Here is a 12,958-nt window from a genome sequence, read left to right as displayed (position 1 = left end):
ATTCGGAAAAAATCCATTTAAATTCAGAAACCATGAAAGCTGAAACTCCAATGTACTTTAATAAATTAATATACTTTATAAATAAAAAATAAAATAATTTAGGTTAACAATTAAACTGAATTTCACTTAAAATACTTTGTGAATTGCAATTAACAATTTCTGAATTACAGTTAGAAATAATAATAATAATGTCTTTATTTAGCACGAGAGGCTATAAGGAAAAACAAATACATCAGTCAAAGTAAACTTAAAACTACGGTACTAAAAATTAAAGAAAATACAATATCAGTCAGGTATAGTAAAACAGATTAAAATTTTAAAGACTATACATAATTACGATTAAAAACATTTAAATCTTTACAGTCCTTAAGAGCAGTAGGCAGCATATTAAAATCGAGCAAGCCTCCATACAGTACAGCATTGTGCATGTGACTAGAATTACATTTCTCTATTAATGCAAAATTTGAGCAATGCCTTGTACTGTAGTTGTGAATATCCCTGAAAACCTTAATCCTGTCACAAATGTAAGAAGGCAACAGATTGTTTCTTAACTTAAAAGCAAATACATGAACGCTAAACACAATTTTTTGTTTTGACTGATAAAAGGTTTAAAACATTGAGCATTGTTGCAGTAGGGGTATACCTATTGCACTTCATCCTGTGCAGGGGCGCCAGAAACTGTCTGCAGGGCCCCATGACAAGGGCAATGCGGATGGTAGATGAATGGTCTCGTTTGGCAGGACTGAGTATCAATCAAAAGAAGGCCCAGCTTATGCTATTCAGCAAGAAGCGGAACCTTGACACAAAACCCATGATTTTTCTGTCAGGGACGAATCAAATACCACCTCACAGTGAAATATCTAGGTATACACCTAGATACCAAACTATCATGGCGCGATCATCTTGCAATACAATGGGCCTGTAAGAGGGCTGTTGGTGGCACCTGGGGTCTATCTCCCAGGCCCTGTGTAGAGCAAAGTTCAGCAACCGATCAACTGGACAAAGTCCAAAGAGCGGCGTGCCGGGCGGTGACAGGGGCAATGAGGACCACTCCTTCTAGGACCCTAGAGGTGATGTTAAACCTCATGCCCCTCGAACTGTGCGTGAGAATGGAGGCCACGCGCGCAGCTTACAGGCTCTACGTGGGCGGCCAGTGTCCGCTCCTACTGATGCCAGGCGATCATCAGATCTCCAAGCTCGTGCCCTCAAATCTCTTCAAAGTCATAGTTCCTGATAGAGAAGAGTGAGGGACCGATTACGGACCGGAATTCCTCCGGAACAGCGACGTCTGGTACCCAGATGGATCGTTGGTAGCAGGACGCGCGGGGACCGGCATTTATGCCAGCTCCAGACGCTTGTCACAGAGTATCGCTCTCGGTAGTTACACTATAGTCTTTCAGGCTGAAGTATATGCCATCCTTGTCTGCGGGCGGGTTCTCCTATCCGACCCGAAGAGGGGTGACAAAACAGTCATCTTCTCCGACAGTAAGGCTGCCATCAGGGCCATTGAGGCCGATGAGGTGCGGTCCAAGCTGGAAAAGTACCTTGAGGCCCTGTGTCTCCGGCAACATGGAAGCTGACAGACTTGTCGGCCTTGGAACTAGGGAACCGCTCTCGGGACCTGAACCTAGTGTGGGGATTTCCTATAGCACGGCACACCGCTCAATAGAAGGCATGGCTGGAAAACTCTTCCAGCAACGCTAGGCAACTGCTCCCGGCATGAGACAGGCAAAGGACCTAATATCTGGTCCGTGCCCCAAACGAACTAAACTTCTGCTAAACCTAAACAGAGGTAAACTAGAAACGGTAACTGGTCTAATGACGGGTCACTGTCACCTGGAGCGGCATATGCACATACTGGGAATTCACGAAGACCCGGCCTGCAGAGGCTGCTTGGAGGACGGAGAAACACCGGGGCATGTACTTAGTGACTGTCCCGCCTTTTCTCGCCTTCGTCACACCTACCTGGGACAGCCAACGCTGTGTCACAGGTAACTAAGGGAGCTGCATCCGACCAGCATCGTTAGATTCTTTGAATCAACGGGACTGCTGTAGCTCCGGCCAGCGGGACGCGACGGGTACGGGGGTACCTGGGCTAAATAGCCCCCCGCATCACCAAACAACAACAACCTATTGCACTTTAAAATTGTTTGCATTGCTCGATTTTGCACGACCTGAATTTGATCAATTTTAAAAGATGGCAAGTTGTACAACAGATAATAGCAGAATTCCAGATGTGGGGCAGCTATGCTATTATACAATAATAATCTGGTAAGGAGTGATAATTGACCCCCCACTCTGGCAATAAAGCTAACTTTTTTCGCAAATTTGCGTGTGACACAATCAGCAAGTCCAAACACGAATCGAATAAAACACCCAAGTACTTGATCTGGTGAGCGAACTCAACTCCCTGGCTGTTAATGGTTATGTTCAAATGTTCAAAATTTACTCGCTTTAAGTGAGCTTTTTTACCAAATACACAAAACCTTGACTTTGAAGCATTAACACAAAGCTTATTGATACATAACCACTTGAATAACTTGCCCAGTTCACAATTTATAGTGTTCTGCATAAAGTCCAGATTCTTCCCAGCCAAATAAAGCATGGTGTCATCGGCAAATAGTTCAAATTTACATTCATTTACACAACTAACAATATCATTGACATACAATAAAAATAATAGAGGACCCAATACGGTCCCCTGATGAACACCATGCAGAACCTCCAGAGAATCAGATGTACATTCTTTAAGTTTAACCAATTGATCAGTTAAGTATGACTCGAACTAACCCAAAACCATACCGTTCACGCCCAGGCCGCTAAGCTTGCGCAACAACAGCCCCCTATCAACCGTTTCAAATGCTCTATTAAAGTCCAAAAGGACTGCCAGGACATAATTGCCGTTATCTATTTCTTTTTTAAAAATGTCACACAAATTTACAACCACAGACTCGCCCGAGTGACGTTCACGGAAACCAGACTGATTGACCACCAAAAGACTGTTGATATCACAGTGCTCTTGTAACTGTTTCTTTACCGGCAGTTCCAGCACCTTTTCGTAAACCGGAAATGTATATAGGTCTAAATTCATTATAAAGAGTCGTACATGAAACTTTTGGCACAGGAATGACAGTTGATTTCTTCCATCTTTCAGGAAATACACCATTATATAACGACGTGTTTACTATATCCAACAAGCGATTTCCAGCCACACAGCAGACATCACACCAGACCTTCTTCGAGATCCACTTTCGCCCCCTGCGACATTTTTCATATCGGATAAAATATTCTTCATATCTTTCATAGACAGTTGTTTAAATTTGCTAAATGGAAATGGTGTAGTATAGCTCAATAGATGAAAATATACATTTCGAAACTGCTTGGTAGTGATATTGTTTGACTCATTCGTATTTGATATTTTCTGGGTGCAAGCAGTTTTTCTACAACAGTCCTTTACTTACTCTTTAAATAAGAGAAAGCCATTACAAAATGTGTGTAAGTATCAATTTACAAATTAATGTTTGATAAGGCAAAACTATAACACAGCCACACTGTGTCGAAGTTGTATTTTTAACAAACATTGCAAAACTGTTTTTTATGAATGTGCGCTTATAGTAGTTATACAGAGTGTCCAGCAAGCATATGATCGGGAGTGACATTAGTTAGATTAAAAATTGAAGATTTGACCTAAATATCGCTAAGAAAAACTGTCTGGTCTCGTTGCTATTATAGCGATCAAACGAGTTCGAAAAGAAGTTCAGAATGCCTCTAAAGTAGTCAAAAACCTTCCAAAACACAATAGAATCTCCGAAATCTTCCAAAACAGTGTCTGGAAGCTTCCAAATGCTCCTTAAACAGCTTAGAAACTTCCAAAAGCTTTTAGAACAGTCTGAAAGTTTCCAAACGCTCTTCAACTAGTCTAGAAGCTTTCAAATCAGTGTCTAAAATCATCCGTATGATTCTAGAACAGTTTAAAAGCTTCCAACAATTTCTAGAACCGTCTCCAAATACCTCTAAAACAGTCCAGAACTTTCAATATACTTGTGAAACTGTCCAAAACTTTTCAACTGTTCCTAAAATAGTCTAAAATATTTCAAAAACTTCCAAAATACTATAGAAACTCCTAAAGATTATCAGAAGACAGTTTAAAACTTCCAAATGCAACTAGCACTCAAAAGCCTCTAAAACAGCGTCTAGAACCTTCCAAATGTTCCTGAAACAGCTTAGAAGCTCCCAAAAGCTATTAGAGCAGTCTAATTACAGCTTCCATATGCTCTTCAACTAGTCTAAAAGCTCTAGAAGCATACAGATGGCTTTAGACTGATTTGAAAGCTTTCAACAATTTTTAGGACTGTCTAAGAGCCTGTAAAACAGTCCAGAGTCTTTAATATGCTCTTTAAGCTGTCCAAAAACCTTCCAAATGTTCCTGAAATAGTCTAAAAAGGTTGCAAAAGCTTCCAAAACCGTATAGAAACTCAAAAAGCTTCTAAAACAGTAAACAGTGTCTAGAAACTTCCAAATGCTGCTAAAACAGCCTGGAAGCTTCTAAAAGGTTTTAGAACTGTCTAAACAATTCAACAAATTTCTAAAACCGCCTAAGAGCTCCCAAATGTCTCTAAAACAGTACATAACCCTTCCATATGCTCTGTAATCTGACCTAAAACCTTCCAAATGTTCCTAAAATAGTCTAAATCGATTTCAAAAGCTTCCAAAAGCTTTTAGAACAGTCTAAAAACAGTTAAATGTTCTTGAACTAGTCTGGCAGCTCTTAAAAGATTTCAAAACAGTCTAAAAGTTTCCGTATGCTTCCAGAGTAGTTTAAAAGTAGTCCAGAATCTTCAATTTGCGCTTTAAACTGTCCAAAAATCTTAGAAATGTTCCTAAAATAGTCTAAAAGCTTCCAAAACACTATACAACCTCCAAATGCTGCTAAAACAGCCTAGAAGCTTTCAACAGTTTAAAAGCTTCCGTATGCTTCTAGAACAGATTAAAAGTATCCAAATATATCTAAAACTGTCTAAGAGCGTCCAAATATGTTTCTAAAGCAATCCAGAACCTTCAATATGCTCATTAAACTGTCCAAAAGTTTCTGAAATAGTCTAAAAAAAATTCAAAAGCTTCCAAGACACTTTGAAACTACAAAACTTTAGAAGCTTCCAAAAGCTTTTAGAACAGTCTAAACAGAGCTTCCAAATGCTTTTCAACTAGTCTAGAAGTTTTCAGTAGATTTTCAAACAGTCTAAAAGCTTCGGTATGCTTCTAGAGCAGCTTAAAAGTTTCCAAACATTTCTAAAACCTAAAAAGTTCCTAAATGCTTCTAAAGTAATCCAAAACCTTCAATACGTGTCCAAAAATCTTTCAAATTTTTCTGAAGTTGTTTAAAATATTTTTGAAGCACCGAAAATACTATAGAAAGGTCTAAAACCTTTCAAAACATTGTCTAGAAACTTCCAAATGGTTCTGAAACAGCTTTGAAGCTTCCAAAAGCTCTTAGAACAGTCTAAAAGCTTCCAAATGTTCTTCAACTAGTCTAGAAGCTTTCAAATCAGTCTAAAAACATCCGTATGATTCCAAAGCAGTTTAAAAGCTTTCAACAATTTCTAGAACCGTCTAAGATTTCCAGAAGCAGCCCAGAACCCAGAAAATATGCCTCTAAAGCAATCCAGAACCAGAATATGCTCATTAAACTGTCGAAAAACATTCTAAATGATTTGAAATTGTCTAAAAAAAATTAAAAAGCTTCCAAAACACTATACAAACTCCAAATGCTGCTAAAACAGTCTAAAAGCTTCCAAATGCCCTTCAACTAGTCTTAAAGCTCTCAAAAGATTTAAAAACAGTCTAAAAGCCGTCTGCTTTTAAAAGCTTCCAAAATGTTTTAGAACCGTCTAAAAGTTCTCAAATGTCTCTAAAGTAATACAGAACCTTCAATATGTCTTTTTTAAACCCTCCAAAATCCTTCCAACTGTTCTTCAAATAGTGTAAAAAAATCGGAAGCTTCCAAAGACTATAAAAACTCAAGAATCTTTAAAAAAGTGTCTAGAAGCTTCCAAATACTCCTGAAACAACTTGGAAGCTTCCAAAAGCAGTCCAGAACTTTCCATATGCTCTTGAAACTGTCCAAATGTTTCTGAAATGATCTAAAAAGATTTCAAATGCTTCCAAAACACTATAAAACCACCAAAAACTTACAAAACACTATAGACACTACAAAACAGTGTCTAGAAGCTTCCAAATGCTCCTGAAACAACTTGGAAGCTTCCAAAGGTTTTCAGAACAGTCTAGAAGCTCTCAAAAGATTTCAAAACCGTCTAAAATTGTCCATATGATCCTAGAGCAGTATAAAATCTTCCAACAATTTCTAGAAGCGTCTAAGTTTTCCAAATCCTTCTAAAGCAGTCCAGAACTTTCAATATGCTCTTTAAAACTACCCAAATGTTCCTAAAATATTATCAAAATATTTCAAAAGCTTCCAAAACAGACATTTTTGAAATTCGCCAATTGTCGAGAATTTTGTATTAGAAAATTGTCAAGAACATTTTGAAATTTGTCAATTGTCAAGAAAAATCAAAATTTCCTGTCAGGAGCGCAGAAACTATAGAAAGTAAATTTTGGTTGCATCTCATTCCCCAATTGTGAAAACCCCCTTATTTTGAGGCCTACAGGATTGAGACTGCGTATTAGGGCTTTTCCTGTTTGATTTGCCAATCTGTAGATAACATTATAACAACAATCAACCTGCGTGTGAGCCTTTATAACCCATCAAAACTGTTCCAGTGCAAAACAACTCGTAACTGCCATTGATCTTAATTCCTGTTTCTTTTCGATTTCAGCTAGCACGCCAGTCGCAGACAGCACAACCCCAACAGTAATTCTACTGCCCTACGGTAGAATGCTGGTGGTGGATCGTACAGTCTTCAATCAACTACAAGCGGACCAATCGGGTGTCGACTTGCTCGAGTTGGGCGCCAGCTTGATTCGCCATCAAAACGCCCCTTTCCCAACCACCGGAAGCACGCCCAGCATTCTGGATAGCGACACAACTTCCAAGGGAATTTCTCCCACTTCCTTAGGTTACGGTCCACCAGCTTACGAAGACATTTTTGGACTTAAAGACTTAGATTTGCCGCCTTCGTATAGTGAAGTAAGCCTCATGTTGAAAGGAGTGCGAGGAGAATGTATTGAAATGGAGGAGATTCGAGTTGATCGTGCAAGAACTAGTGACTCTTTAGCTAATAACGATGAGTGTAGTAATGTACAAGGACAGGAAAATCAAACTGAAAACAGCTAATAAAATCAATTTAAAGGTTATTAATTGAGTTATAATAATTCAACAAATATAAGCATCAGATTCCTGCAACTCAATCAATATCTGATCAACAGCTCAGATTTTTAATAGCCCTAGCAGGGTTGTAAAATTTCCGAAAAATTAAATTAATACAAATTTTTCAAAAAATGTCCGGTAATTTTTAGACCATTTCAGGAACATATGGAAGGTGTTTGAATAGTTTAAAGAGCGTATTGAAAGTTGTGTACCGCTTTAGAGGCATTTGGAAATCTTAGACGGTTCAAGAAATTATTGGACGTTTTTAAACTGCTTTAGAATCATACGAATGTTTTTAAACCCATTTGACAGCTTCTAGACTAGTTGAAGAGCATTTGGAAATGTTCAGACTGTTCTAAAAGCTTTGGTAGCCTTTGGAAGATTTTCAAATTTTTTAAGACTATTTCAGAAACTTTTAGGAAACGACATTAGAAAAAGGATAAAAAAATACTACAAAATGAGCCAAAACTAGCCCCTCTAGCTCTTCATGTTACCGAGATATTGAATTTCATAAAGTACTAACAAAGACCTCTAATTCTTTCAATTTTTTTGAAAAAAGAAAAATTGTAAAGTGCTTTTTTTGTACTTATTTCTCCTAATTTAATGTTCTTTGGTATAAATATGCCTTTTGCTGTGCATTGGAACCTTTCTGGAGCAAAATAAAACACAGAGTCCTACATCACAAACTCAATTCTAAATAGACTCGACATATACCAAAAAGACGTCCGCTGAATTCAGAGCTTCAGATGGCTGAGGTCAGAGTTCACAAATGCAAAATCCATCCGTAGAGGGGTCAGACAAGGGTGTGTTCTCTCCCCGCTTCTCTTCAATTTGTATTCCGAAAACATTTTTCAGGAAGCCCTGGAAGAACACAACATGGGCGTTAAGGTGGATGGTGTGTGGGTCAACAACATTCGTTATTTCTAATTGCAGATAACGTAGAAGATTTGCAGGAAATGCTCGGGATTGTCGGTGAATGCAGTATTAAGAGCATAGGACTTAATATTAACACCAAAAAGACTAAATTCATGATAATTACTGGCAAGACACAAGAATTTCCAAACGCAAGCCTAACATATGAGAACCAACCAATAGAACGTGGCTGTGTGAAAACTGGGAATCCAACACAGAAATAAGAAGTCGAATGGAAAATGCCCGCAGTGCTTTCATGAAGTTCAGAAGAGTGTTCACCAGTTCTGATTTCGATCTTGGCCCAAGATTTGTATAATGCTATTTCTGGCCGATATTACTGCATGGTATGGAGGGATGTGCACTATGAACAGGATTGAGGCATTCGAGATGTGGGTCTTAGACGTATACTAAAGATTCCATGGACTGCAAGAAGGACAAATGATGAGATCTTGAGAATGATCAATAAAAACCGCGAACTACTGGATACAATCAAGCGCCGGAAAACAGCATATCTAGGTCACGTGAGAGATACCAATTTCTACAGTTGATAGGAGAAGACAGAGGGAATGAGAGGATGTTATGGCTTTGCAACATCAGACAGTGGACGGGACTGAGGACAATCTTAGAACTAATCCATATACAACACGGAATAGGGAAGAGTGGACAAATGTGATCGCAAACATCCATTAGTGGATTGCAGCAGAAGAAGAAGAACGAACTACCGCAGGCCTTTTGGATCTGATCATTCCATCGGGTTGGTGAGCCTCTAGACTTTCGCCCTTCTGTGTTTTCCGAAACTATCAGCCTCTGCAGGTTGTTTTCATCTCTTCGCACACATTATGTTACGTCAGGCAGGCAGAAGAGAATTTATTGCGGATGTTCAGTTCGTTCTGTGCGCCGGAGTATGCGTCTCTGGCACCACATCTCGAGGGCATCAATTCTTTCTCTGTCTGGTTTTTTAATTGGCCACGTTTCAGCTCCATATAGGAAGATGGAAAAAATCAACGATTGAACTAGTTTTAGTGTTAATTCGTCTTTCAAAATCTTGGCTAGTCGACTCATTGCACTTTTAGCTAGTCCTATTCTACTTCGGATGTCACTTTCACTTGGGTTACTAATAAATAACCCCCATTCTTTCATTTTTTTTGAAAAATGAAAAATTTAATTTTTTTTAACTTATTTTACCTAATTTAAGATCCTTTAGTATAAATATGCCCTTTGCTGTGCATTGGAACCTTCCTGGAGCAAAATAAAACATTGCCAAAATTGCACTTTTTACAAAAACAGCATTTTATCAATTTTTCAATGAATGTAACTTGTTTATTTTGAACTCTTATAGACACTTTAGAAACTAAGTAATTCCGGTTATATTTTGTGTTTTTGTAGCACATAAAATGACATTAAACTAAATACAATAACAATATATTAAAAAGTAATAATACTAACTAATTACATTAAATGTTTATTGACTAACAGATTCCTTACTCTCGTCGGTAGTTTCCTTACTTGCTTCTGCTTGCTGCGCCAATACTCGTCGGTTGTTCCAAGCAGTCACATAACTACTAGGATGTATTGGATAGAATCCGCTCATTCCTAACAACTGGGCTACTGGCGTTGTCATTTCGGCACCATTACCAATCCAATACTGTAGGCGTTCAAAATTGAGCGCCACCAACTTTTCGTTATGCTCATTCGGTAGAGGATCAAAGGAGCCCACTTGTTCAATCACTGGTCTTGACTGATGAGCCCTGGTCTTAAACGTAACGTTTATTTAATTAATTGATTCACATTTTTAACAGTTTTAATTAGGGACGATATTATTGAAGTACCAGAGCTGGTGTGAACGTTTCTCGCGCAAAAAAGTGAATGCAGTTAATTGATTTAGATTATTTCTATGATTCAGATGATGAATAAAGATGATGAACAATTTGTTTATTTTAAATTAAATATTCCTAAAGAAGGTAACCAAATAGAATTATATTTCACAAATTAATAACCAATTTATTGTCGTATAATTCCTTTCAAAAACACGGAGTAAAAGTATAAAAATATCCGGAAATTTATTATGGTGTAAACAGCTGCAACAGAAAAGTGGAAAATGTTTTGAGAAGAAAATAACGTACAAAAAAGTGCTTTTTTAAAGAAATCTAATTAAATTATTGTAAAACCCTACTGTAGAAACTAACTTAAGTAAAAAATAAAAAAAAAATTGTATAATAGAGATAGGTTTCCTGCCAACCAAATGTATTGAGTTAAAGTGACTTTCTGGATTTTTTGCCACAAAACTAGAAGTCTGAGGAAGAAAAGTAAAAAGACAAGAAAGTTTCTAAACTTATTGAACTACCCCCTGTCATTTTTTCACAGTACAACTCTCACTTATACAGGGTTGTGGGCAAAAGTAACTAAGTGATTTAGGCTTGTAAGTGGTTTTTTTTTGGCCACAAAATTATAAGTCTAAAAAAAAGTAAAGAAGCAAGAAAGTTTCTGAACTTATTGAACTACTCCCTGTAATTTTTTCAAAATCAAACTCTCACTTTTTACAGGGTTATATAGGCAAAAGTAGTCGAATAAGATGATTTAGCCTTGTAAGTGACTTTATCAATTTTTTGACCACAAAACTCAAAGTGTAAGAAAGAAAAGTACAAAAGCAAGGAAGATTCTAATTGAACTACCGAATATTATAGGGCCGTAATGTATATTTTCCTTAAACAATCATCAGACTGCAAAAAAACACATTGAAATGCCTGAAAATGCAATAAAACACAATTTGAGCCAGTAATTCAGTGATTCAGGGGTATAGGCCTGGAATGTACTCTGAAGACAGTAAATTCAACCCAAAATCCAAGACTGTAATGCATATTTTCCTTAAACCGACCTCAGTTTGCAAAAACCACATTAAAATCCAGAGCTGTACTACATATTTTTGTTAAACAAACCACAGACTGCAAAAAAACACATTTAAATGTAGGTGAAGTGGCTGAAAATGCAATGAAACACAATTTGAGCTAGTAATTCGGCAATTCAGGGGTATAGGCCTGAAATATGCCGTGAAGACAGTAAATTGAACCTACAACCAGAGGCCGTACTACATATTTTTGTTAAACAACCTACAGACTACAAAAAAACACATTTAAATGTAAGTGAAGTGGCTGAAAATGCAATAAAACACAATTTGAGCCAGTAATTCAGCAATTCACAGGTTACAGCTCTGAAAGTTACTGTGAAGACAGTAAATTAAACCTAAAATCCAGAGCCGTACTGCATATTTTCCTTAAACAATCATCAGACTGCAAAAAAAACACATTGAAATGCCTGAAAATGCAATAAAACACAATTTGAGCTAGTAATTCAGTAATTCAGGGGTATAGGCTTGAAATGTACTGCGAAGACAGGAAATTGAACCTAAAATCCAATACAGTAATGGATATTTTTCTTAGACAACCTCAGACTGTAATAAACCACATTGAAATACAAGTGGGTAAAAATGGAGTGAAACATAGTGTGAAAAATTCTGTATAATTCCTTAAGCCCGCTGACACCTGTCAAAAAAGGCAAATCGGTAAATTATTATAATAATTTGTAATGAATGTATGTTCTGTTCCATTTCCAGTCAATTTTGTTGTATTACCACACTGTATTGTCTACTGTAATATATTCCTTAAAATATCCCAAAAAATTTCCTTCAAAGAAGCTTTATTTTGTTCAAAATTCCAATGAAAATACCTACCACAAAACATATTGAAATATAGAGACAATGTCTCATAAAACACCTCAAAATGCCTTGTAATACATCACAATGCTTCATAATAATGGGAAAGTGTCTTACAATAGGTACACTCATTGCAAAAAGCTTTGCACAATTTAGGTTTATACTGTTTGTCTGCCTATTCTTTGTCTTTTCAAATCAATTAATAAAAACCTCTAAAATTATATAATGGAATGCCAAAACAAATGTCTAGCTTAGCAACTAAAGTGCTTATGTCCATTTCCCCAACAATGGCTAAGTGGAGTTTAAGGACAGATTAGGTAAGTTTAGTTTAGATTGAGTCATTATGCACCTTATCAGTCACATTCAAACCTCAACTTAGCTTAAGTTGTACTTAAAACCGACTAGGAAGTGTCGGGGAAACAGGCATTACTTCCTTAAATTGCATAGGGAATGGACCTTTTCAAGCTGGCTTAACATGTAAGATTAGCTTCGATATATAGAGAATACGGCCATAAACGTTTTACTTTAATAAATTGATACTCACCATAGCCACAACAATATGATAAAAGGGCCTGTTAGTGCAGCCCTGACGTAGAAGACGAATTACTTTAGGTGTGTTCTGCCTGTATATACCCAAACCACTACCAGGAGGGAGCATTTTTATTTGATTATTAAAACACTGTCTTCTTTTTTTCTAATAATCGTTCAAATAATAAAAATATTGCCTAAAATTGAGACCAAAAACTTTTAGTTTTAAATTTACACAATTTGAGGTTATAATTTGAATGTTAAAAATGTTGACGTACTTCTATTCTTCTTTTCTAGTCAATATACGGTGACGGGCGTTTAGCCAGGTACACACTAATGGAAATGTTTCAATTCAGAAAAGTTAATCAATTTGCAATGTGCACGGTTATTTACGTCGATAATGAAATAGATCCGATGGTCATATTCCTGGTTGTTGTTCTTTTTCATGGAACCGTGACAGTTTGATAGTGTGAGACTAAAATAAT

General features: G+C 37.0%; 2 protein-coding genes across 2 annotated transcripts in view; one reads left to right on the top strand and one right to left on the bottom strand.

Annotated features, from left to right (window-relative positions):
* Positions 1-7,311, top strand: part of LOC145740650 (uncharacterized) — a 43,235-nt gene extending 35,924 nt beyond the window's left edge. Inside the window, exon 3 of the mRNA XM_081996259.1 lies at positions 6,834-7,311. Coding sequence (XP_081852385.1) covers positions 6,834-7,291 — 458 coding nt within the window. The 3' untranslated portion in view covers positions 7,292-7,311. The remainder of the gene's footprint in view (positions 1-6,833) is intronic.
* A 2,330-nt stretch (positions 7,312-9,641) lies between these two features.
* mRpS16 (mitochondrial ribosomal protein S16) lies at positions 9,642-12,729 on the bottom strand. The gene is made up of 2 exons (XM_081996260.1): positions 12,490-12,729; positions 9,642-9,989 (listed from the first exon to the last, which is right to left on the bottom strand). Exons 1-2 carry the CDS (start codon positions 12,601-12,603, stop codon positions 9,699-9,701), a joined length of 405 nt encoding a protein of 134 aa, XP_081852386.1. The 5' UTR covers positions 12,604-12,729; the 3' UTR covers positions 9,642-9,698.
* Between the last annotated feature and the right edge of the window lie 229 nt (positions 12,730-12,958).

This window comes from Ips typographus, linkage group LG2 (assembly GCF_016097725.1).
Source record: "Ips typographus isolate SLU linkage group LG2, UJ_Ityp_2.0, whole genome shotgun sequence".
NCBI lineage: Eukaryota > Metazoa > Arthropoda > Insecta > Coleoptera > Curculionidae > Ips > Ips typographus.
Note: the sequence above shows the minus strand (reverse complement) of the source record. Positions and strands in the feature narration are given on the sequence as shown.

Excerpts from the sequence above, each read along its gene's own strand:
- mRpS16 (XM_081996260.1), bottom strand. The coding sequence starts at position 12,603 with ATGCTCCCTCCTGGTAGTGGTTTGGGTATATACAGGCAGAACACACCT. Across the intron at positions 9,990-12,489 it reads ATCATATTGTTGTGGCTATG|ACCAGGGCTCATCAGTCAAG; the intron begins GTGAGTATCAAT and ends GTTACGTTTAAG.